At 39.4% G+C, this 23040-nt stretch overlaps 3 protein-coding genes across 4 annotated transcripts; 2 read left to right on the plus strand and 1 right to left on the minus strand.

The window, feature by feature from the left end:
- The first annotated feature begins 305 nt into the window (after positions 1-305).
- On the plus strand, positions 306-2860 carry si:dkeyp-67f1.2 (uncharacterized protein LOC556106 homolog). Of its 2 annotated transcripts, XM_034532290.1 has the most exons (10): positions 306-460; positions 538-630; positions 737-778; positions 878-1001; positions 1093-1151; positions 1486-1536; positions 1634-1718; positions 1800-1926; positions 2049-2163; positions 2278-2860. In XM_034532290.1, exons 1-9 carry the CDS (start codon positions 448-450, stop codon positions 2154-2156), a joined length of 702 nt encoding a protein of 233 aa, XP_034388181.1. In that variant the 5' UTR covers positions 306-447; the 3' UTR covers positions 2157-2163; positions 2278-2860. The 2 variants fall into 2 exon arrangements, with proteins under 2 accessions (XP_034388181.1, XP_034388180.1); XM_034532289.1 differs by having other exon boundaries at positions 2049-2860.
- A 4-nt stretch (positions 2861-2864) lies between these two features.
- On the plus strand, positions 2865-8093 carry LOC117730538 (protein FAM107B). Its single transcript, XM_034532293.1, has 5 exons — positions 2865-3373; positions 4508-4550; positions 6094-6259; positions 6348-6504; positions 7081-8093. Exons 1-5 carry the CDS (start codon positions 3350-3352, stop codon positions 7189-7191), a joined length of 501 nt encoding a protein of 166 aa, XP_034388184.1. The 5' UTR covers positions 2865-3349; the 3' UTR covers positions 7192-8093.
- Positions 8094-10697: 2604 nt separating this feature from the next.
- camk1a (calcium/calmodulin-dependent protein kinase Ia) lies at positions 10698-22713 on the minus strand. The gene is made up of 12 exons (XM_034532272.1): positions 22649-22713; positions 21121-21239; positions 14802-14933; positions 13836-13910; positions 13178-13316; positions 12938-13064; positions 12572-12647; positions 12379-12491; positions 12202-12280; positions 11652-11739; positions 11367-11535; positions 10698-10801 (listed from the first exon to the last, which is right to left on the minus strand). The coding sequence occupies exons 2-12, from the start codon at positions 21204-21206 to the stop codon at positions 10698-10700; spliced, it is 1188 nt and encodes a 395-aa protein (XP_034388163.1). The 5' UTR covers positions 21207-21239; positions 22649-22713.
- Positions 22714-23040: the final 327 nt, after the last annotated feature.

The following is a 23040-nucleotide window of genomic DNA, read 5'->3' on the forward strand; positions in this document are numbered from 1 at the left end:
CCAAATTGAAATATGAAGCTTGTGATCTTTTTTTCTCCTCTTTGAGTCATTTCCTCTCCCGGGTTTATTTGCACGTCTGCTGAGCACAATCTGCTGTATGACGCATTGCAAAACATATTGTTCACTACAAGTTCTATGTGTTCCCATCTTTGACATTGTAAAAGAGAGACACTTGATCTTCTAGTTCACAGTGGCTGTGCATACATAGTGCCACATCCTGGTTTTTATGTCGTACAAGGAGAGGCTGTTTTCTTTTCTTTCGCCATATCCAAACAACCCTCCCAGGGATGGTTGGAGGAATTACCAGAGTGCATGTTCACAGATGAGACGACACCAAAGCTCTGCTGTTTCTACAATATCACTTGTTAACAGGAACTACTTGAAGGGCATTTCAAAGGTCTCAGCGCTTGCCTTTAGGAACTGGAAGCTATCTGAGTTATTGCCGATATGAGAAATCAAGGTGAGATTTCACTTTATTTCAAAAGCAGGTATTTTTGTTTGTATCTCTGCCAATCTTCATCTCTTTGTGGTTGACAGCTGTTGTGCTTCTTGCTGCTGTAATTATTGTCCTTATAACCTGGGGACTTTCCAATTCATTTGATGTTCTGGAAGAAGCAGGATATATTCTTGGTGAGCTCATTTTTACTTATTACATCATAAATCCTGAACGACCTCTTCTCATTTAGTTTCTCATTTGCCTCATTTTAATAACACTGCATCCATTCTTTTATTTTAGGGTTTAATGACAATCACCAAATCAAAGCAACATTCCAAAGAGGTAAATTCAATTATGAAAGTACTCATAATTTACATAACATGACTTCTAAATGAACTGTATCTGTGGTTTCCTTCATGATCAGAAGTACTTTTCTCTTAGCATATTCAATAACTGGGCCTAAGTGCAGCCTCACCAGAGTCTGTCCGTCGGACCATTTTGCTTTGCGAATCAGCAGCGGAGCAGCTAATGTTGTGGGACCAAAGATCTGTTTCGATGGTAAAATGTGCGTGTTTTATACGGTATTACTTATCATAACTAAGGATGGAAATGTGTGTGACTGAGTGAAACTCAACTCTATCTGTATATCTCAACAGCCTTATGAGTAATGTGATGAATAATGTGGGACCAGGACTGAACATTGTGGTGGTAAACGGTGAGTAAAAATACACTCTGACAGATTATTGTAAAGTTCTGTGGTGTAAATAATGTATACTTTTTAAAACTTTTTTTTTTTTTTTTAAACATTGACATTTGTAATAGTTTTGGGATTTTGAAGTTTTAACATTAAAACCAGCAGTTGATAAAACAATCTTACCCAAAGGTCTAATAGTTAGCCACTCTGGAGCTTTCGATTATATAACAGAATCTTCATCAGCAGATTAAATGAGAGGAAAGTCCTGATGGTGCTCATGAAACAGATAATTTAATTGCTTCACTTCCATAAAGGTGCAAATGTTGTGTTTTTGTGGTGGGGGGTTCCATCTCAGGTACAAATGGACAAGTGGAAAAATGTGGCTACCTTAATATGGATACTGGAAGTAAGTTGTGTTTTTTTTGTTATCTTTTAATCTTATTTCAATTTGAAATTTATTGAAACCTTAACATTATAATATTTTAAATGAATTTGAACAAAAGAGGCAGAATACATCCTGGCGTACCTGAAGGAGATACGACCTGGAATGATTGTCTTGGTGGCCTCGTTTGATGATGTGACACCAAAGTAAGTCCAAATCTCAAGGATTCAACAGCTAAAGTGATTTCATAGCACACAGCACGACCCTTTCCTATTCCTTTTTGGCAGAATGACAGATGAAATGAGGGAGGTGTTCGTCGGAATGGGAAGCACTTTGATCAAGTCTGTAAAACACAGAGATAGCTGGGTGTTTGCCGGGAAAGCAGGGACAGAAAACAGAACCCTCTTTGAGAAGGTTAGTGAGCCTGTCTGTGTCAGAGAAGTCCATCTATTTTTAAATACAGAAAAATTAAAATAAATCAAAAAGCAACATAATTGATTATAAAAGAAATGTCCTCTTCCCTGTTCCCCCGTCAGCAAGCCGTTAATGATGAGAAAACCAACATTTACGAAGGATGGCCGGAGATAGTGGAGATAGCCGGCTGTATCCCAAGGACCCTAACCTTAAAGAACCGGAGAATATGACTCCCATGTAAAAAATGATGCCACTCTCAGAGTGTAAATAGTTTAACCCAGAACGTACCTTATATATTTACTGAAAATTATATGTACTATATTAATTGAATTGTGTTTCTCTACGTTGTAGTTGTACTACACTGCCTCTGTCTGCTATGTGTATAACGACAATCTGTCGTAAGACCTCTGTCGCTCTTCCTGAAGTTTCCTGAAGTTTTTCCTCATCTTGAATCATGGTTCTAAGGATTTTGTACGGATTCTAAAGATGTCTGAGGCAAGTCTGTCATTTGTGATTCTAAGCTTTATAAATAAAATGTACTGAACTTCACTCGTGCTCGCTAATAATAATAGAAAATGCAAAAGTAATGTTCAAAGAATGGAAAGAAATGGAAACGTTTGACACACTGACACAGGTGACTGGCTACTGTGCAACTATTTATTACCAGTAGACAATGATATTAATGGGATACTGGCAGTATGACCCTCTGGGATCATTTATCATTTAAATGTCAATTAAGACCAGTGTTTTAACCTTTTTTATCTATTTATTACATTTCTTTCCATGGAAGCACATTTGTTGCACAACTTTTTATTTCACCAGTGGTGTAAGAAGTACTCCTTTTACTTTAGTAAAAGTACAGATACAATATAGTGTGGACATTTTAAGTTTCATTGTAAAAAAAAATGTAATCAACATGTCTAGTCTATGTAGTTTAATTTACCGGTCTAGCCTCCTCCAGAGGATCAAATGATAAATGTGAGGGGTCTTGAGATGATTAATGGGAGAGGAAAAAAGAATTTGGATACACAAATTTGGATTAACTTTGTTGGACTTCCAACAAACCTTTAGGTTTTTTTCTTTCTAGGGCTCAAGCAGTTAGACTAGACACTTTTACAAGGCGTCACAAACTAAAAAGGTTGGGAACCACTGGTTTAATTTCTAACCATGCAGTGTACTTTATATTTGGTGACCTCCCATCACTGCTATACACTAAATATTCTTCCAGCACTTTTGTACTGTTCTCCTGGGTTTGTCTTCCACTTGGATAATTATCATTGACCCAAACACAGAACAGTTTCCTCTCTCTGGCATTCTTGGCTGCTGAAGGAGAGAGAGAGAGACCTCAAATTATTACTGAAACTCTGTCCACTGTGAGCCCAGGAGGTGTTTGTGCAGATATTCATTCTGGACTCATAAGGACATGGGAGTCACCCATGGAAAGAAGGTAAGTGCGTCTATTTGTATTCCTTATTTACTCATAACACGTGTCTCATTAATATGATCCAGCAGATGCATCCATGTGGCAAATATACTTTCTTGGAATGCATTATTTGTTTTAGATTAAAGCATTGTGAACAAATGAAGAAACCAACTGCTACACTATGTTCTGTGTCATTACAAATTATTATTATTATGTATTCTTGGTCACATTTCAACTTTCTTTTGGCAGAACGTAACCATTTTCCCATGGTAGATGTCTCTGTCATTGTTATCTCTACAGTTTATTTCCCAACGACAGCAAGTGCTCGAACCAAACACAATAAAAAAAAGCCTTGCCAACACCAGAGAGTGGGCCTTGGAGAGTATTTGCCTGTCATGTCTTATTAATATCCACTTTAGCCAAACAGCATGACTCTTTCTTCATCCGTCAAACAGCAGCCAGCAGCAGAGTTGTCATTCAAATACCTAGATTAATCTAAATTGCACTTTTTTTGACAATTCACTGTCATTTTGTTTAAAAATTACTTTATTTGAATGCACGCATGGTACCAGATGCCCGGACATGGTGCAGCTGAATTGCAACTAATGCCAAAGCCTCAACAAACATTATGTAACATGTACATAGATCGATAATGTACCTATAACTAAATTAGATTGTGCTCAGAGCAAACACCATAGTTTGACATATTTTTTCTTAATTTAAATGTTCATCAAATATTCAATCAAACAACAAAAACAGAAATAATCACTTCTTTTCCACAGTCCATTCTGAGTCCCACGGGGGGAATAACACTTGTCTCGACTATTAATTCTGCTCAAACACTAGCAAATGAGAATCTCAGTGGGAATCAAACTGTGTTTTGTTTGATCCTTGTAATTAATGAGGTGGCAGCCCTCCACCTCACCAGTAAGGGCTCTCGCTCCACTGGACATGTGGAACTAGAGCTTTGTCTGTCAGCATCATAATACGGCTTTGTGTTGCTCGCATTGGCGACCGGACTGAGAGATTTCTGATTGGAGTGCGCTCATGTGTCGCACTATATCGCCATACTTGTATTTTGAAAAAAATGAAAAAAGATTTGGTTATAACTATGATATATATTATATTTGACGTGTACATTATTTTTTCTGTTGACAGAGAGATCTCCAACATTCAGCAGAGACACACCTGAATGGGTCTGGTGAGAAATCTATTATCACAAGAAACCGTTCAACCATTTTCTGTTTCTGGGACTGTGTGCAGAGGTAGTACTGATGGAGCTTGTAGCTGGCTCTGTGTGAACAACTCTGTTAGCAACAAGACACTCTCGCTCATTGCAATACAATCATTACATTTTTACATTACATTACATGTCATTTAGCTGACACTTTTATCCAAAGCGACTTACAACCATGTTACATTCAGAAACTGTAGACACAGCTACAGGAAGCAATTCAGGGTTAAGTGTCTTACTCATGGACACATCCACTAGGGCGGGGATTGAACCACCAACCCCCTGAATGAAAGACGGACCTGCTAATCACAGTCGCCCCTTAATCAGAGGTCGTGTTTCTACAGCCTCTATGGTCTGCTGAGGCCAGCCGCTTTTGGTGGCTAATGCTATCACACTTTCCACAGATATTGCTGTGTAACTAACATGTAAGCCATTCTGACCTTTCCCTGCAACATAACATGCAAAGTAACATTCAGCAAAGGTTACAAAGGTTTTACATTTCTAGAAGAAGAAGCAGAAGTACTTTATTAATCCCCATGTGGGAACATTCATTTTCTTTTTTTTTTACTCACACAGGACCAGAATGCACACACATGCACAGGACCTATACATGCATTAATTATTGTGGTCAGAGTGATGGGGTGCCACAAGGCCCCGATCAGTTAGGTTTTTGGTGCCTTGCTCAACGGCAACTCGACAGTGCCCAGGATGTGAACTGGTACTTCTCCAGCTACCTGCTCTGTAAATGGGCCTTGCTAGACTTGTTACAAAGCTAAGTCCCATTAGGAATCAACCTGATACTCAAGTTATTCCATGCGGTGTTCAAAAATAACTCCCATGGTGTTATTTTCACCAGGGTCACTGGAAATGTTACTTTAGATTCTCAATATTGTGTAATACCAACGTTTTCAGGTCATTTCAACTGTATTTGATGTAGTTGCTGTAGTTTGTGATATCAGTTTCTGTCCAAAAGTTAGGTTATCCATTTGCTTCCAGAGGTCTTAATATAAGAGAGAGTATTATAAATAGACAGCTGTGTTCCTCCCTTCGTTAATACAGGTGGCTTGTTTTCAATCAACTGGGCTTGTACAGAAGCACAAATAAAAGCATGTTTTAGTCAAACTGATGAGCTGATCAAATGTTTAGACCACTACTCCACTCCGCCACCTGGCATGTGAGTAAGATACTATCAAACAAGTGTGCTCCAAAATAGTTTATATTGACGTTGTAAATAGTTGTTTTGATAAATTGCTGTATCTGAGGGAGTTCTTTTGACGGGGAGATAGTTAAGTTGTTGTCACGTTGTCACAGAGTTTAAGATACAACGGGGTGTTTTGGGGGTTGTCGTAACTACTGTCTCTGCTCACACGAGATTTATCCCTTTATCATCCTGCAGTCACCAAAAGCTGGTTATATTGAAACATAACCAGCTGAAATGGTAAATCACAAGAAAAACGTTGCATCCCAAATTTATATTTGGAAAATATGTAGTGTATGTTTTTCTCTTCAGCCTCAGTGATGCAGACACACCAACGTGAACAACAAGACCCTTTGTCTCCACAACAGAGTGAGGAGGGCAGCAGTAATCTCATCCGACCACAAAAACCTCCCAATCCTTTAACGGCCTCCAAGAGCCACCAGGAGCTTCACAGAGAACTGCGGATGACCCACAAGAGGTTGAAAACACACACGTGCACTCGTAAACACTCACACTTCTCTTTCATTGTTTGTAAGAATCATAAAGTCCTTCCATATGTCTGTCAGGAGAGTGTCTCATGAAGGAAAGACTGAACTCCAGAAGGTGTTAGAAAAGAGGAGATGGGAACAAAGGATGAAGGCGAGCAGAGATCAGGAAGAGGCAAAGAAGAACAGATCCCCACTTCATCAGGAACTGTTGAAAAGACACCAGAGGCTAGAAAAGGTTTGCATGCTAGATTCTTTTTCCTCAATGTTCATAAAGAATCCCATCAAATCTGACTTACAATTCATCATATTGGTTGACATTAAATTAAATGATCTATTGACTGTGTTATTTGACAATGCTCAATATTTCCTCACAAAAGATTGACATTGGTGGTCTATGTGGAGCATCATGTTGTTCTGCAGTCAGCCTCTAGAGGGCAGTGTAGATAGTCTGGGCTCTTAAAAGAAAAACAAATCATACGTTACACCCTGTATGCATGAATGCTGTCTGATAGACTAAAAGATAGCACATATATATATGTATATATATATATATATATATATATATATATATATATATATATATATATATATATATACATATATACATATATATATATATATATATATAATTCACAAACCATTTACAAAAATGTGCCTGTGTTTAAAAACTATGGATTGTGTGGATCTTCAAGGCCTTTTTATTTTAGAGAATTAGCTCTAAACATTCTAAAATATCTTGAAAATGTTGCTTGTTTACTGCGGCTGCACATATTGGTATATATTGTGTTGGTATATGTCCATTCCTCTACAGCTAGAGAGAGACAAAGAACCACAACGAGAAGGGCCAGAGTTCCTCCGAGTCAAAGAGAGACTGAGAAGAACTGCAGTGTTGGAGGAAGGTGCAGGAGGAAAAGAAGTGTGATAGTTATGATTTGTGATTGTATGTTCATGTATTGTATTGAGCACAATGAGCTGTTGGGAATACGTTATTTTGTGGAGAACAGCATAGATGAAAAAACAATTGTGTTTCAGTTTGAGTAACATCATGAAGTCTACATAGCTGAGTTAGAAAGCTGGACCGTGATGACAGCTGAATGTGTCATATATGCTGCAGCCGTATAGATGTATCATTTCTCACTCTTCTTTTTCCTCGCAATGCAAACTGAATTCATACCTAATCTGTGTTAAGTGCATTTTTACGTGTCTGTCATGATGTGTCTTTCCACTGTTTCCATAAGATTCAATAAGATTCACATGTTTCTATGTGTTCAGTATAATAAGGAGAGACATTGTGTTATTGCACACTTTTTACAATGTGTTTATCTGGTATTCACCATTCCCTGCAAGTCTTTGTTTTATTCAACCATGTTGAGTCTGCTTTATTATGCTGGTGTAACATCACCAGTATTCTAGCAAAGAAATCAGGTATTTGTCTGGCAAGGTAACTGAACACTGACTATTGTGACTATTAAGACATTATTGTGTCCTGTCAAAAATATGTATTCAACAATACATTTTTGCAATATTTTCTGATGACACATTGTTGTATTTCCACGGTGATGAAAAACAGGAAAGATAAGAAAAAAAACATTTACATTAATTTGATTATGAATGACGAGAGGTGAGGATTTCCTTTGGTCAGTAAAAGAGCACATACATCTTCTTATTAAATCCTATTTATCAGTATAAAATATATGAAGAATACAAGAAAAATGAACATAATAGTCATTTTTGAGGCTGTAGTACGTAAGTGCTATTTGGTTTACATTACATTGTGCACATGTTCATTGCTTCCAATGTATTTTTGAAATGTAATATGACAATATGAGGAATTTGTAAAGGTGTAAAACAAGTAAAGAAAACTTTTAATTCAGTGATCTGCTTGTAATTTATGATCATCACAGTCTAAATGTTTTACTTTCACATCCTAAAGTAAAGTTATTGCGTAATGACCAAACACACAATGCATAGACATGGAAGTTTAATTTCATTTCCTGCAATCAAATCTCTGTGGGTACAAATCATTGTATTTTCTTACAACTTGTTCAATAACCCATGATGCATTGCATCCATACATTTGTAGCTCAAAACAGCTTTTACAAAAAGGGATATACAATATATACTTATATTTATATATATATATAATATACATGTGTTTCTTTATGCATTTATATGTGTTTGTAATGGGTAGAATAAGCCAAGTGGAAACAAATCCCAGGTAAGGTTCAATATTACCAAAATAATAATAGTCAGGTTATCAAAGTCATCAACGTTGGCTATCTTACAGTTAACATGGAGCCCTTCACACACAGTTTGCATATTTTCCACAATTATAGTTGTGTAAATCCAGAGTGATTGCCTTCATTTATTGTTCTATGGACCTGTAAGTATCAATGGCAGATCGAGGGAACTGGTTTTATGTGGGCATCAAAAGTTTTCATGGATTGGTTCATGATCTCTACAGCTAACTAATAATATGTCATTGTCATTGTCATTGTCTTGACAAACCTTAAAATAACAATGGCATGGGATGACTAATATCAGGATTAAAGTATTTTCAGGGAGAATCTTTTTATTCATTAAATATTGTGCCAAAACATCGCCACCCTTCATCTGAGTTGTATATTTTTAAGATGACAACATATCTGAATCCCCAGTAAAATATCTCCACTTCACTTTATGGCTTCAGCACTGTAGTTTATCTACCCAGGGCAACAAATGTAGAGCTCGCACATGCTGCTCCCATGGCAGACAGGTGATATACATAAAATTATATAATTGTTCGATGTTTTGTACTGTGGCTGGCACCTGCGTAAAATATGTGTATTTGTTCTGCCTGTGTCTGGGTATCATAGAGGGATAAATAGATTCAACATAAGCAACGGCAAGAAAACAGGCTGAAAAAAATAATATTTTAGTTGTAAATAAACAAAGTACAGTTGAAATGTCACTCAGGTAGAAACTTGACCATCACAGTCAATGGAAAGGATAAGTCCACTGTGCTGTGTTGTACTTTGTCAACAACATTACTTCTGGTGTTACTCACTTCACATTATATAGCTCAAAGTTACAGTATTACATCATTTTTCAATACAACATAGTAATAATAATCATGTGTGTTTATACTAATTGATCATCATTCATGTAAACATATTTAACCAGGTCATGCAAACAGTAGACCAAAACTTCTTCCACTAGAGGTGCACAGCACAGAGCAAGCGGAGAGCCCAAACTGAGATCCCGCCGACTCGGCATAAGAGACTGACGGCAGACAGATATTTAGACGCTTGTCAGAAACAGAAAAGGGAGGATGAACGTGATATAAATATGATCGTTTTCTTCCCACGCACAGTGGATTCTCAACTTAATCGCATGTTCAAAATAACTCCTCCAGAAATGATGTGAGCCCACGGAGGAAAGTCAGATTCCTGTGATTTACAGACTTACAGGGATCTCAGTTTGAGCCTCTGATAACAGAACAGATATAAAACAAACAAATCAAAGTCTCCTTTTGATATTCATACATTTTGATTTCCCATTTCCCAAACAGCAGCATGCAGACACTCCAGGTCAGAACCACTTATCACCAAACCCAGTCTGAGCCAGAATATAGAGTCCATAACCCCCAGAATCACTATCAACTATTCAAAAAAAGGACAGAAACACTTAATATGAGAAAAAAAGACAGGGTGATCAAAACAGAACAAATGAGCAGGTGGCATCGGCAGTGAAGTCATGCCTTGAGATGAACTCTTTTCAACTAAACAGCTACTTGGTCAATGACTAGACCGAGTCACATTGATGGGTAAGAAGTATAAAGACATGCATGAGTAGCTGTCAGTAGTTCCCTCTAGAAAGTGTTCCCGCTTTCCTTTGTGCCCTGTCTGGACAGATTTTTGGAGAAAGCTGCCAGTAATTTAGAGTGTGAGAGCCAGATTGATGCAGACGAACAGTAATTGTGATTAGAGGTAGATTTGACAGATCATGCAAGAACAAAAATAATGGAGAAGCCTGCCTTTCGGCCACTGCCTCGTCTTTGATTCAGACCTTTATGGTAGCTAACATCCAGAGCCACATTTTGTAATGTACATGCTGTCAAATGACCCCTGTCTGCTAACACTGCACAAAGGTACAACTACATGTTAGGTTGCTAATCAGGCAGACTGGCCCTTTCTTTGAATCACTGTCCACTTGGCGCAGCGTCGCATTCTGTTCTGCAAAAGAAAAAAGTAAAATCTTGTGTGTCTTGAGTCAGGATGTGTTTTTTTTTTTACAGAGGGGGAGACTCACAGTATGTTTCTCCACACTGTGACAGTGACCTGCTCGCTGTGGATGTACCCTGATAACTACTCTGCATTCCTGGCCAGACTGGGCGAGCAGGCTCTGGGTGCTCCAGGGAGGCAATGTCACCGTGACAACGGGAGGGGCTCAAACGCGACTAGCGGGCCTGCAGCAGTAGGTGCAGCTTCTCAGGCTGTCCCGGTCTGTGCTGCCCTCGGTGCTTCCGCGACGGCCGTCCTCATAGTGGGACACTGGAGATTAGAGCAAAACAAGGGAGCATGTGAAGTAAAAGGGATGTTCTGGTACTCTTCAATAGGGTCCTATTCTCACAATAATGGCCATTCTGAATATGGATCGTCCTCACTTTGCACTTTCCACCTCTTTTGTTGATACTTAGGAAATTTGACACCTCCAAAACAACATATCTGACCAAGCAGCAGGAGCCACCTAAAGCTTTACAAAATAAACTCTAATTTTGCAAAAGTAATTTCTTCCTCTTCTCTAATTAGATGTCAATGCCTGAGGAAGATGTCTTCCTTTCTGTTCAACATTTGTCTTGGACCAGCCAAACCTGCATCCTCCTTTTCCTGATTCTGCATTTGCGTCGTATGGGATAGTTGGTAGACTTACTCAAGATAATTATATCATTGCAAAGTTGACCGCAAGATGGTTAAAATACTGTGAATATACAATGTATCACAATATCCATTACATAACAAACCCTTAAACTACATAGTATGGCATGATGCTTGTATGTGAAGAGAGCCAGACATCTGAAATAGACTGAGAGTGTTTGTTCATTCACTGATAACTTACAGCTCTCCTCCTCCCCATTCCCCAGATCCTCTTCCTCCTCCTCCTCTTCCTCTGGGAGCAAATGTCCATGGCAGGGACTGGTGGGAGTAATCTGACTCGGTCCCTCGAGACTAGTACCCAGCTGCAACTTCCGCATGTGGCGCACCACCGCTGTGGCATTAAATGCTTGCTACACGGGCAGAGAGAGAGGAAGGAAAAGCCTGTCTGTGACTGACAGCGACTGAGTGAGAAACAAAATGTGTGTACGTTGAGTAGGCTGCATGAGGATTCCTCCACGGCACTGACCTTCCATTTACTTTTGGCAAAGTTCTTCTTGATTTGAGCGCTGACAGATTCATGGATATTCTTGTCCAGAGCTGTGTCTCCGCAGATCCTGAAAAATCAACAAGAATTACAGATTATAAAGGCAGGAGTGGCACCGGGCTAAAGCTTATTCGTCTTATTATTTGTCAATTAGTAGATTGACAGAAAATAAATCAGCAAATATGTTGATAATTGATTAATTGTTGCAGTATTTCTTTCAAGCAAAATGACAAACTTTAGCTAGTCCCAGCATCTCTGAAGATGTTCTACTTTTCTTTGTCACAGATACAGTAATGATGGTTCTCAAACTAACACAAATTAGACACTCTTTTAGATGTGGTAATACAGAGAGTATATGAAACCCATGACCAAAATAGTCGTATATTCTGTCTGCCATTATGTTACTTTTTGGTGGAATTATAGCGACAATGAATTATTCCCCTTTTGCTGTAGTTCCATTTTTCAGTTCGGTCAATTAACTAATTGCCAAATAAATAGATATAGATAGATAGAAGTATTTTGATTTTCTTACCATGGGTGCTGGAGGGCCTGGTCACATGTATATCTCTTCAATGACTCTTTCTCCATTAGGTGACAGATGAAGTCTTTGGCTACAAACAAAAATCAAGTTCATGGTGTAATAGTCAACTCTGATTTGTTAGTTTTCACTGTTGGATCTGCTGTGCATATTTTTTGTTATCGGTAGTACCTGAATCTGAGATGTCATCCCAATACGGAGAGTCAAATTCATACTCTGCTTTCAGAATCTGCTCGAATAACTTCGAATCGTTTTCATCATAAAATGGAGGATATCCACATAAGCTGAGGGAGCGATATTGGAACATATTAAATACTAGTACTAACTTGACATACTTCTCAGTGATGAATGAGCTCATACTTACAGAATATAAGAAATAACTCCTATGGACCAGCAGTCCACTGCTTTGCTGTATGGCTTCTGAGCGAGCACCTCAGGAGCTGTGAAACACACGCACAGACAACATTCAGGCAAAGTGGAAAATAGAGCTGAAGAGGGGCTGAATTCAAGTAATCTTGACCTTTCTGTAATAGCATGTGATCTTGGTCACGTTAAACAGGTAGAGAGCACTTGTGAAACACTTGCAATTGCCTCAGTAGTGGATGAAAGAGCTTATCACAGCGCAATGAATAAAGAGGGGATATCAGTTGAACATCAAGCGCTAAGTTCCCATGAAAGAGATCGGGGGCGGGGAGGAGAGTCCGACTGACCAGTGAAATAAAGACCTTACCCACATATCCAGGAGTTCCGCAGGCTGTGGACATGACACTGCCTGCTCCCTCAATCTTTGACAGACCAAAGTCACTGATCATGATTTTGGAGTCTTCGTCCATACTGTAATACAGCAGATTCTCTGGCTGCAGATGACAAGACGAGCGATCAAAGAGGAGGGTTAGAGAAAGGGGAAGAAGAGCGTCAACTGCAAGCCGGATCGAGCTGTTTTATTTCTGCCTTCACTGAGCAATAATACCTTCAAGTCTCTGTGAACGATTCCCATATCGTGGAGATATTTGACTGCATCCAAGATCTGGTGGATGAGTTGGCTGGCATCTCTCTCTGTGTAGAAACCTTTCTCCACAATCCTATCAAACAACTCGCCTCCAGATACCCTGCCAGGTGAAAATCATGGTGGTTTTGTATTGAATGTGGGCTATAAGAAACACTTATGCTGTGCAGCCAAATATTGTCCAATATTGTTTTATTTCTAGATATATATGTTGCCAAATATCATTTTACAGAAAGTGTGAGTAAAATGATACACAAGACATCTAGAATATTTGGTGCAGTAAAGAAAATGTATAATGGCTTTGACTTTGATTTTTTTAATTGAAATAGATATATGATGCACATGTGACATATGAAAATAGAATGTGGAATAAGATGGTCCTGAAAACTATTTAAGGAGAAACATGTTAACTGAATGTTAATGTAATAGAATGTTTTTAGATCCACTAGCGACATTTGTAAAGTCCCAACCCCGGAATATGCAATTTACAAATCATAAAAATAGCCAATAGTTCGAATGAACTAGACATTTTGTTGAATATAATTTTTACAGTTAAAATGCATGCTAAATGAGCCCCTTCTATTATATAATTAGCCATTGTGTAAGAGAAAGAAGTACTTACAGCTGCATGACAAGATAGAGGTGGGAAGTACTTTCAAAGATGTCCTCTAGCGTAACAATGTTGGGGTGCTTGATTCTGAGGAAGAGTAAATGGACAGAAATCGTAACAAATCTCTCATGCTTTAAATTGGTCACCAGATGGCATTCTTGCTGTGTTATATAAATTAAAAACTGTTTGAAAGGCCATGCAGTTAATTGGGATCAAAACTTTGTGTTTGCCCTCTACAAAAGTTGAAAAAGCCTCTCAGATCAACTACAGAGAGCTCTTGATACAGCGACAACCTCTTGCTAAGAAACACAATGACCAGCTGGAACCAGTAGCAAAGAACACTTTGGGATATTGTCGTTGTAGGGCTTGACAGAATATCTATCACAAATACAAATCTCACCAACTGGTTTGTTTATTGTCATGAAGCAGCCAACAGACAGTCGAGCATCTCTCTTGGCTCTCAAGTCAAGTTGACACAGCATCGCTGTAACACATCGGCAGCTGTGATTTTTCGTAGACTTTTTTTCAGATTCACTTCCTTCAAGTCTCTCGCTCTCATGACTCTCTCATTTATTTAATAGTGTCTTCAAGTATTTCACCAAACTCCACTCCTCCCATTCTGCCATATCTCTCTCCTTCTATCATACCCTACCCCCCTCTCCACTTCCACATCCTCTCTGTCTCATTCTCTTTCTTCAGTACACTGCTGCGGGGAACTCCACGCCATCTCCGCCTCTGTGTGCTGTTGCCCTGGCAACAGGGACACTAAAAATAGGTCTATCTTCTTTACTCCTGACATTTCCGGTGCACAATCCTACTGTTTCTACTGACACCATGCATTTAGTCACCCATGCAATTGACCCCTTGGATATATTATGCATCTGTGCATGCATTGCTGGAAGAGACTGCACTGACTAATTTGTCCCGTTGGACACAAAACACCAGCTGACGCATTGCAAGGAACCTAAGTGACCTCACCTGTGTAGTACAGCAATCTCATTTTCGATGTTGTTCTCTTTGCCTTCCAATGCTTTCTTGGGGATGCACTTGATGGCCACCAGCCTCTGAGTCCTCTTCTCCTCTGCTAGTACCACCTCTGAGAAAGCTCCCCTGAAACACGGACATATGCAAATGTTAGAAAAAGTAAGAGGAATATGTGTTGAGTGAAATAGACAAGATGGGAGAGTATTGTTCTTAGGCTATACGGGCCATGATAAATTTAAATTTGACTAATTTTAAGAAGGAACTTTTCATGCAAATCATTTTATTATTTGTTTTATTTGTTCAGTGTAAAGGGGTGCTCTTGTTTGATTCCCACACTAAATAAAGAGCAGTAAAACTGCCTCTCAACTATCCACAAGGTTTAAAAAAATTATCTCCAAATACTGTCCATCTGTGTGTGTTAGATGAATAATTCAAAATGGTGACATTACTGAGCGTTTTGGAGGGCTGAGAAAACCCTCAGGAGGTGCAGCAACAGATGCATACAGACACTTATATCACTTGTTTCAACAACAAAGAAATAGACTATTTTTAATCTCCTCAATAATAAATACAGTAAATGTGGTGTGGCTGTTTCTGAGGGAGACTCACCTGCATTATGTATTATGGTGATGGTGAGAGGCAGAATAGTGTGTATTTACACAGTCGCCCCAAAGGAGCGTGGGAGGGAGCTCAAACATTGTTGGAAACCACAAGGATCCTTTACATGTGTGTGAAACAGCACCGTCATGCAATACACAATGGCAGTTCAATGTTCATGTTTTAATATCCCCTCTTCTCTTCCATCCGTCACACTGTGGAGCACCTTAAGGGTTTCGCAAAATGAAGTTCACTTAAGTGTGCAACCTAAAATGCCTAAAATGAAAAAAGCACAGGGCTGTTGCCAACAACAACCCTGTGATAAGAAGGCAAACCTCTCTGATGTTCTGTTTATTCTGCTTTTAATGGTTATTAACAGTTAATTATAAAGCACTAGAGTCATTGTGCAACCACGACCGTCTCTTGGTGCACTTCCTCCCATCACCATGTCATAATAAATGCCCAGTGCAGATCTGTGGTAATCCTTGAGATGGCTTTGTACCGTGGCCATCTTGTGCTCAACGAACCAGCGCAGCAGAAACGTTTGCATAGTGAAGCTGATGCACATGAGTAGAAACGATTCTCACATCTCTGGTTTCATTTTTTAAACAGTCCTGAAAATAATCTCAAAGCTAAATCACATAAAGCTCCAATTCTCATCGACCCATAAAAGCATTTTAATGTGTTTAAGTCTGCAGCATTTAGAGCGAGGGATTCCTCAGAGGATCGGGAGCGATAAAACTCTATTATTGGTGTGTGATAATCTATTTAGTCTTATTGGCTGTTTACTTTAAAATAGAAGGGCGAATTGGCCAGGACAGGGAGACGGACACGTAGTGACCCTAAAGGTGGTGACTGAGTAGTTATTGTGGGAACTGAACACAATGTTTCTATTTCTAGATATGCATGGGGAAAGGCTTTGATTATTATAATGTTTTTCTAGTGAAAAATGCAAGTCAGGGTGTCGAAGAACCAATGTCGGTGTCTTCAAATGTCTGTGGAAAACAGAGAAAAGCAGCAACAGCTCACAATTGAGAAGTTGGAACTAGATCACGTTTGACATTTATTCTCTAAATTAGTTTAAATTCAGTTTACAGTAACAAGAGGATGACAGTCACAACAGTATCAGTGTAGCAACAATATACCGTTATTTTAACGATTATTATAAAATTAGTCAGAACTGTACTACAATAAATATCTGCTCATATACATATTTTGACTCAAGTTTATACTATATGTGACCTGATCCGTGCTTTATCTATCTATGCTACTCCTAAAAAGCTCTCTCTCCTGTTGCTGTGAGACAGATTGTAATTACTGTAAGCATCCAGTTGCTAATTTCTACTTGCAGACGTAATAGGGGTGGGCTCTCAGGGGGTTCGGGAAGTGGAACGGCAGTCAGAGGGAGAAAGGAAGCGACTGCTGTTATTCACAACGGATGGCAAACGTGAGATTTAGTTAACAGCTAATGTGTAAGTCTTAACATTAGGCAGGAGTGAAATGATTATAGTCCAGATTAAAGACTTCCATTTTTTTGCAGTCTCAGATTAGAACACACAGTTTCTTTTTTCCCCAGCAATCTGCAACAGACGACTCGGAAATATCTTTTTATCTATTTAATGCCAATAAATAGTCCTGGCGTGCACATTAACTTGCTGTTAACAAATTAAAGGTTGGACTAAACCTCCATAGATAGATAGATAGATAGGACTCTGGGTCTGACACACAAACACACAATCACACATATCACACACAGGTTGTTGAAGACGCTTTAATCCCAGCTGTCCATATGGGGAAATATTGATTCACACATTCTCATACTGCTGTCAGTGTCTCTCCGTGTTTTTCGCCGTGACAAGTGTGCTCTTCTTGTACTCTTTCATGTCTTAAAGGCTTCGGCTGACAAGAGAGCGTGATGTAATTAAATCCCATTTGCGCTGAAAATGATGGATGTCTGCTGCTATGTCAAATGTTGTTCCTATAATGTTCTTTTTTTTTGTTCTAAAGATACACTATCAATCAGGTCGCTCAGGGCCCTTGGACCTGTTGCAGACGGCTTTGAGCATCCGGAAGTTTATCGATCTCACCTGATGCAAGTGCGCCCTTTCAAGTCCAACATGCCTCCAAGTCCCGAAAAAGCTTTCTCTTTTTAGGCTAATCCATATTGTGTGCGTGTGTGTTTGTGTGCGTGTGTGTGTGTGTGTAGGGGGCGGGGTGTTTAAGAGAAAGAGACAAAGAGAAGAGTGGATAGCTATGGACATACAGTGTTATCCCATTCCAAACAATCTCTACATTCATTGTTATATCGCTGTCATTATGCAAAAAAACGATATATTCATATCAACAATGCCTGGGACTGGATCATTCACTTTTCCATCTACTCTACTAAAGTCATGCGTAGGTCAAACCTCTTAACTCCTCTGCACTTCTCTATAAACAGCCATTATGAGAGCTTTCCAACAGTGTTGAGTACTCGTGGTTTATGCTCCTACACATTACCCACCGGCACTGCACGAGTAGTTCTTAAAAATCACCTCCCCCATCTTCTTATATCTTGGTTTCTTTTTTAAGGCACCATTCCAATGCTTTGATTTTCAGTACAAAATTCAACTATTCATCATATGCCTAATATATGTCTTTACATTTCCAATTCAATGCAAAACCAAATGCTGCAGCTCTAAGCAGGTTTAGTTGTTTTGAGCTCATTATTTTGAGTTGGTAGACAAGTTCACAAAGGCCGACCATATTCTCACATAACAAGTATTCTGCTGTGGATGTTAAAAGGTGCAATATTCTGTATTCAGAGCATTTTTGTAGCAGCAACTATTTGCTATTTAAAGATGTAGCGGAGTAATGTCTTCCTGAGCAGAGTATAAAGTCACTCTTGTAAGCCGAGCTACGGCATCTGAGGGATGTGTTAGCCCTGTCAGCACGTTTGCCATAGTTTGCACTGTTAGCGCTGGGAGAAACATTAGCTGAGACATCGGTTGAGAGCAGTTGAGAGGCAATCAAAATGCTCCCAATCTCATATGCAGCACCTTTAAAACTGCTGTGTTGTGGTCTGACATTGTTGTATTAACTGGCCCCATGCTCTTCATTTTTGTCCGACAAGCTGCTGGCTGATGGGGATATCTCTGTCCATAGCATTTATACGCTGCATTTTCCTACATTCTGTAAACGCATCAAATAATTTCATGGGGCGCTTCGTTCACGTTAGATAGAATCTCATAAAGTGTGTTCTGCAATCACTTGATGCAGATGTATGGCTCCATATTGACTTTGAATTCTCAACATCACAACTCCAAGAGGCATCCGAAGAATAGTTATAGAGAGTTGTATCAGAGATACACTGTGCATGTCTCGTTGTTTACATCATAGATAAATGACAGGAGAAAAATGATAGTTAGAATAATAAAAAACAAGTGTGACCGAAGGTTGACAGACATCTGTTGATATCTGTAACGTGGGGGAATTGTTTCAATCTGCTAAACCTAGGACAGCTTGTCCTGAGGTGGACTCCAAACAGAGGTAGAACTGTGAGGATTAGCTGGATCTGAATATAATATTTCAACATAAATCAATTAACTTCATGCACTGAATTCCTGGATAAAGCTCCTCTGTAATCTTTTCTTCGAGCATAAGGAGCTTTTCCGTCAACACATTAATTCTGCCCTCTGCCAGGTCCAGCTATGGGGACAGGAGGGAAAGAATATTACTCCAGCTCCCCCCCCCGTCTTTTTTAATAAATCTGGGACTGTCTATCCTGGAAATTCACTATTTCAATCCTTTCATATTAAACCCTTCATATTATACTCCACATTACAATCACAATTGTAAGTACCTGTGAGTCTAAGTGGATTCATAACAGAAGTTATCAGCAGTCATGTGTTCTCAGTGCATTGCATCTAGCATTTGTAGCTCTGAGACTCGAGACATATGAGACCAATGGAGTCTTATTTGATGTCCTCCTACAGCGCTCGACATAACCAAACAGCCTCATCTTCTACCCACTGATATTTCACTTTTTTGGATGGGAACCAGAGTTGCACAGTCATTAAAATCTGATTCTGTGCAGCCTCTCTGGGGAAGCAGGTGTGATTCCAAGAAGATAGAAAACAAACCCAGCCCATATGGCACACTGGTGTCATCACAGGTGGACGTGTGCTAGGTCACTTCTACTTAGTCTGGGGGGGCCGCCTGACCATCTGAATGTGTCCACTGACCATCTGCGCTAAGTCGTATCCCCCTGGGAAGTGCAGTCCCATGTCTTTGTAAGTCCAGCCCTCACCTTTACAAGGCAACCTTTTCCCTGCTGGTTGGGCATTCATTTAGCAATTTATAACAACATTTATAGCAAAAAGGAAGATGTATTTATGTAAGTTTTATGTAAATGTAACCTATTTTAGATTCCAGACTACAAGCAACGGAAAGAAGTTGCCACCATGCCACATCATAAACATTACGTTCAGAGAAATCTTACGCAGCACCTGCAGAAACGGGTTTATGTGATCTATTTGTTTAGCTTTGAACAAACATGTGTTCTTGATCCTTTAAGAAATTAAGATAAATACATAACTTGTGTTGCCTTCCAGTCAATCATCACATGTGCAGAGGAAGGTGCAGCTGACTTACATATTAAGATACAGACAGGTTATATTAAGATATTGCAGGTTTCATTAAGTTTAATAGTATTCATATGCTTACAACTTGTTGGTGATAATAAAGAACCACTGAATTAAGTGGCAGGATGAAACATGGGCTTTCACTTGTTTGTCAGTGACCACTGCCTTGCATCCATTTAGGATTTCTGTCTTGTGACAACAACTAAGTCAGAGCTAACATGAAGGTCAAACTGCCTAAATATCACATGCACTGCACTTTATGCACATTACACAGTATCTACACTGGCTTGGCAATAATGGCTTATCAGCGATTGCTGCTATACAATATAGATCATTTGTGGTGAGTTGCTAAAATAAAGTTTAAATCTGCCATTAGATGTCTTTATCATATTGTTTCTGAAACATAAACTAGTGTTACATTTAAAATACTCATGTTCACTAATACAATCGGAATGTCCAAAGTAGGAAGAATAACTAAACTGACAATAATGCTCATTAATAAACGCATGCAATTGCAGCTCTAGCCATAGAGCCGTCATTTTAAACTCAGGATCTGCTCACAGACCAACAACGTGGAAATATATAAACTGCTTCCAAAACTAGCTCACGTGAAGTTGTTATTGCTTTTGTTATTATATACTCTATTTACTTTTCATTGCCTTTGAACAGACACTCCATAAACACTTTAATCAATGTTAAATGTTTCTGCACAGTTCAGAAGAAAGTCAAACTGGCCAAGGGAAAGAAATGCGTGTTTGAATACTTCCAGGCGAGTGGGAAATATTTGAGTCACCATCCAACAGCGGCCAAGAACAAGAAAAGTCTGAGTCAAAACAGGCAGAAGTGACAGGCCTGTTCAAAATGTCAATACAATTTCTAGAGCTGCCAGAGTCCAGACTCAAATGCTGCAGCACAGATGGGGGAACGAATGAGTGGTGCCCCTTTGACCCTCTTGATTTGTTCAACTCTCTTTGAATTGTAAATATACTCTGTTACCTGCAAGTCAACTGACACAGCTGAGGTGTTTGGGACCATTAGGGGTCTTGGGGTCAGCCTTGACCTGACAACAGCACTAAACTACGAGCGCAACTTACGTTCCCAGCACTTCTTTGAAGTCATAATGTTCTTTGATATCTGATGTCTTCTTTTTCCATCCATTTCCATCCTCTCCAAGAGGCATCCTAATATGCTGATCAGATTCGCCACACTACAGCTACGGGGGAAAAAGAGCAGAATGAAAACACAATTATGAGTAGACTCAGACAATGCACGATTAAGTGTAATGCGTAATCAAATCAAGATAAATCTCTGATCAAGAGTATTGTGCTAAATCAAACCAATGATTCCCTGTTTGGACCAGTGACTTTTAATGAATTAAGTGTTAAAGACAAAAAATCCAACAATGGCAACATGGCTTTGTATCATGCTGTAGTACATTGTAACCACCCTATGATGCTGTCTCTATTACAAACATCATTCCAGCCCACAGTGGCGAAATAATAGACACAATTTGAAAAATAGCATATCCAATCAATGGGCACTCAACTCTTGCACCATATCAGGTACTTAATTATGAGTATTTAGGCTGCATGATATATTATGCTTAAGTATCAATCTAATATATCCATTACTGTTTGGCTGACTGAATATTCAACTTAAGCCATTAAGAAACCATTGATTTCCATGATTAAGTGCTCTTGTTATTGAGCTTCTTTTTTTCATATATGCATGATGACTATAAGCTAAACATGTCAAATCATGTCAAAAGTAAAAGAAAGCACTGAAGCTGTATACCCTCTTAATGCATTCTCTTGTGTTTTAGAAGCCAGGATACATCTGAGTAAACTTGTATAAGGCTGCGGAAAATGTCATGCATGATAATAATGAATGAATAAAAACTAAAACGAATAGGAACGACAAAAAATAAACGTGCACACTAAAAAGATAATATGATTACTGCCGCCCGAAAAGCTTCAACCCACAACAAATACAGCTTACTTTGGGCACATTCGACTGGAAAACAATAAATAGCAACACATAACAAAAAGTAGGGCAAACAGTGCAGCAGATACAGTCGCAAGGAAGGGATATGCACCGCCGCAAAAACAAACGCATGGTCATAGAGGCAGAAACCAGCTGGGGGACTTGAGCTATATTTAACATCTGAAGCTTTAAACAATAAGGTGGCTCTAAAGAAGAAAAACAAAATCTACGAGTACAAGAGCTCTGGTGAAATGGAAGCTGCATTCCACGGAGAAACATTTGGTAACCTGCTCTGCATTCGGGCTGCAGGGCGTGAATTGCAAGCAAGGGCTTGAATGGGAATTAAAACGTTTTGCCGGTTCGATAGGTCTGCAATACTGAAAACGAGTCCCACTTTCGTGTTGGTGATCATGTAAGAGAGAAAAGGCGGTGTGGGTGTGCGAAGCGTAGCCTACTGCAGCGCTCAAGGGTATGGCAGTCAAAGCAAGGCAGCATCGTTGGGTTAAACCAGGAGGCTGCAGGCATGCGACAATGGAAGCGCGCACATAAGTTTGACTGGCGACAGAAAAACTGCACGATCGATGATGTATTTCAAGAATTATATGACTGTAAAAAAAAAAAAGAGAGAGAGAGACGTACCTAAATTGCGATCTGTGGCCGTGATGTGTTCCCCTTCCCTCTGGGAGCGTTCTGGTTGCTGTGCGTGTGCGCAGCGCTGTGTCCGCTCAGACCTCTCCTGACGTCAAGAAAAGCAGACGTCTGTGGACGTAGTGCAGCAGGGGGGTGGGGGGACACTCACTGTTCTCTTAACAACGCGATCTTTACCTTATGAGAGTTGAGTCATTTGTGGACAGCTTCTTTTTTTTCTTTTCTTTTTTCCTTCTTTTTACATCTGCTTGTAGTTTTCAGAAAGCTTCTCGCGGCGCAGTCAATCGCGCCCCTGATGTAGCAGCGCGTGCAGGGTGTGCAGACAATTGTAGAGGCTTTAAGAAACAGGCAGAAGGTGTCACTGTGAATAATGTAGCCTATGA

This window comes from Cyclopterus lumpus, chromosome 5, assembly GCF_009769545.1.
Source record: "Cyclopterus lumpus isolate fCycLum1 chromosome 5, fCycLum1.pri, whole genome shotgun sequence".
In the NCBI taxonomy this organism is placed as follows: Eukaryota; Metazoa; Chordata; class Actinopteri; order Perciformes; family Cyclopteridae; genus Cyclopterus; species Cyclopterus lumpus.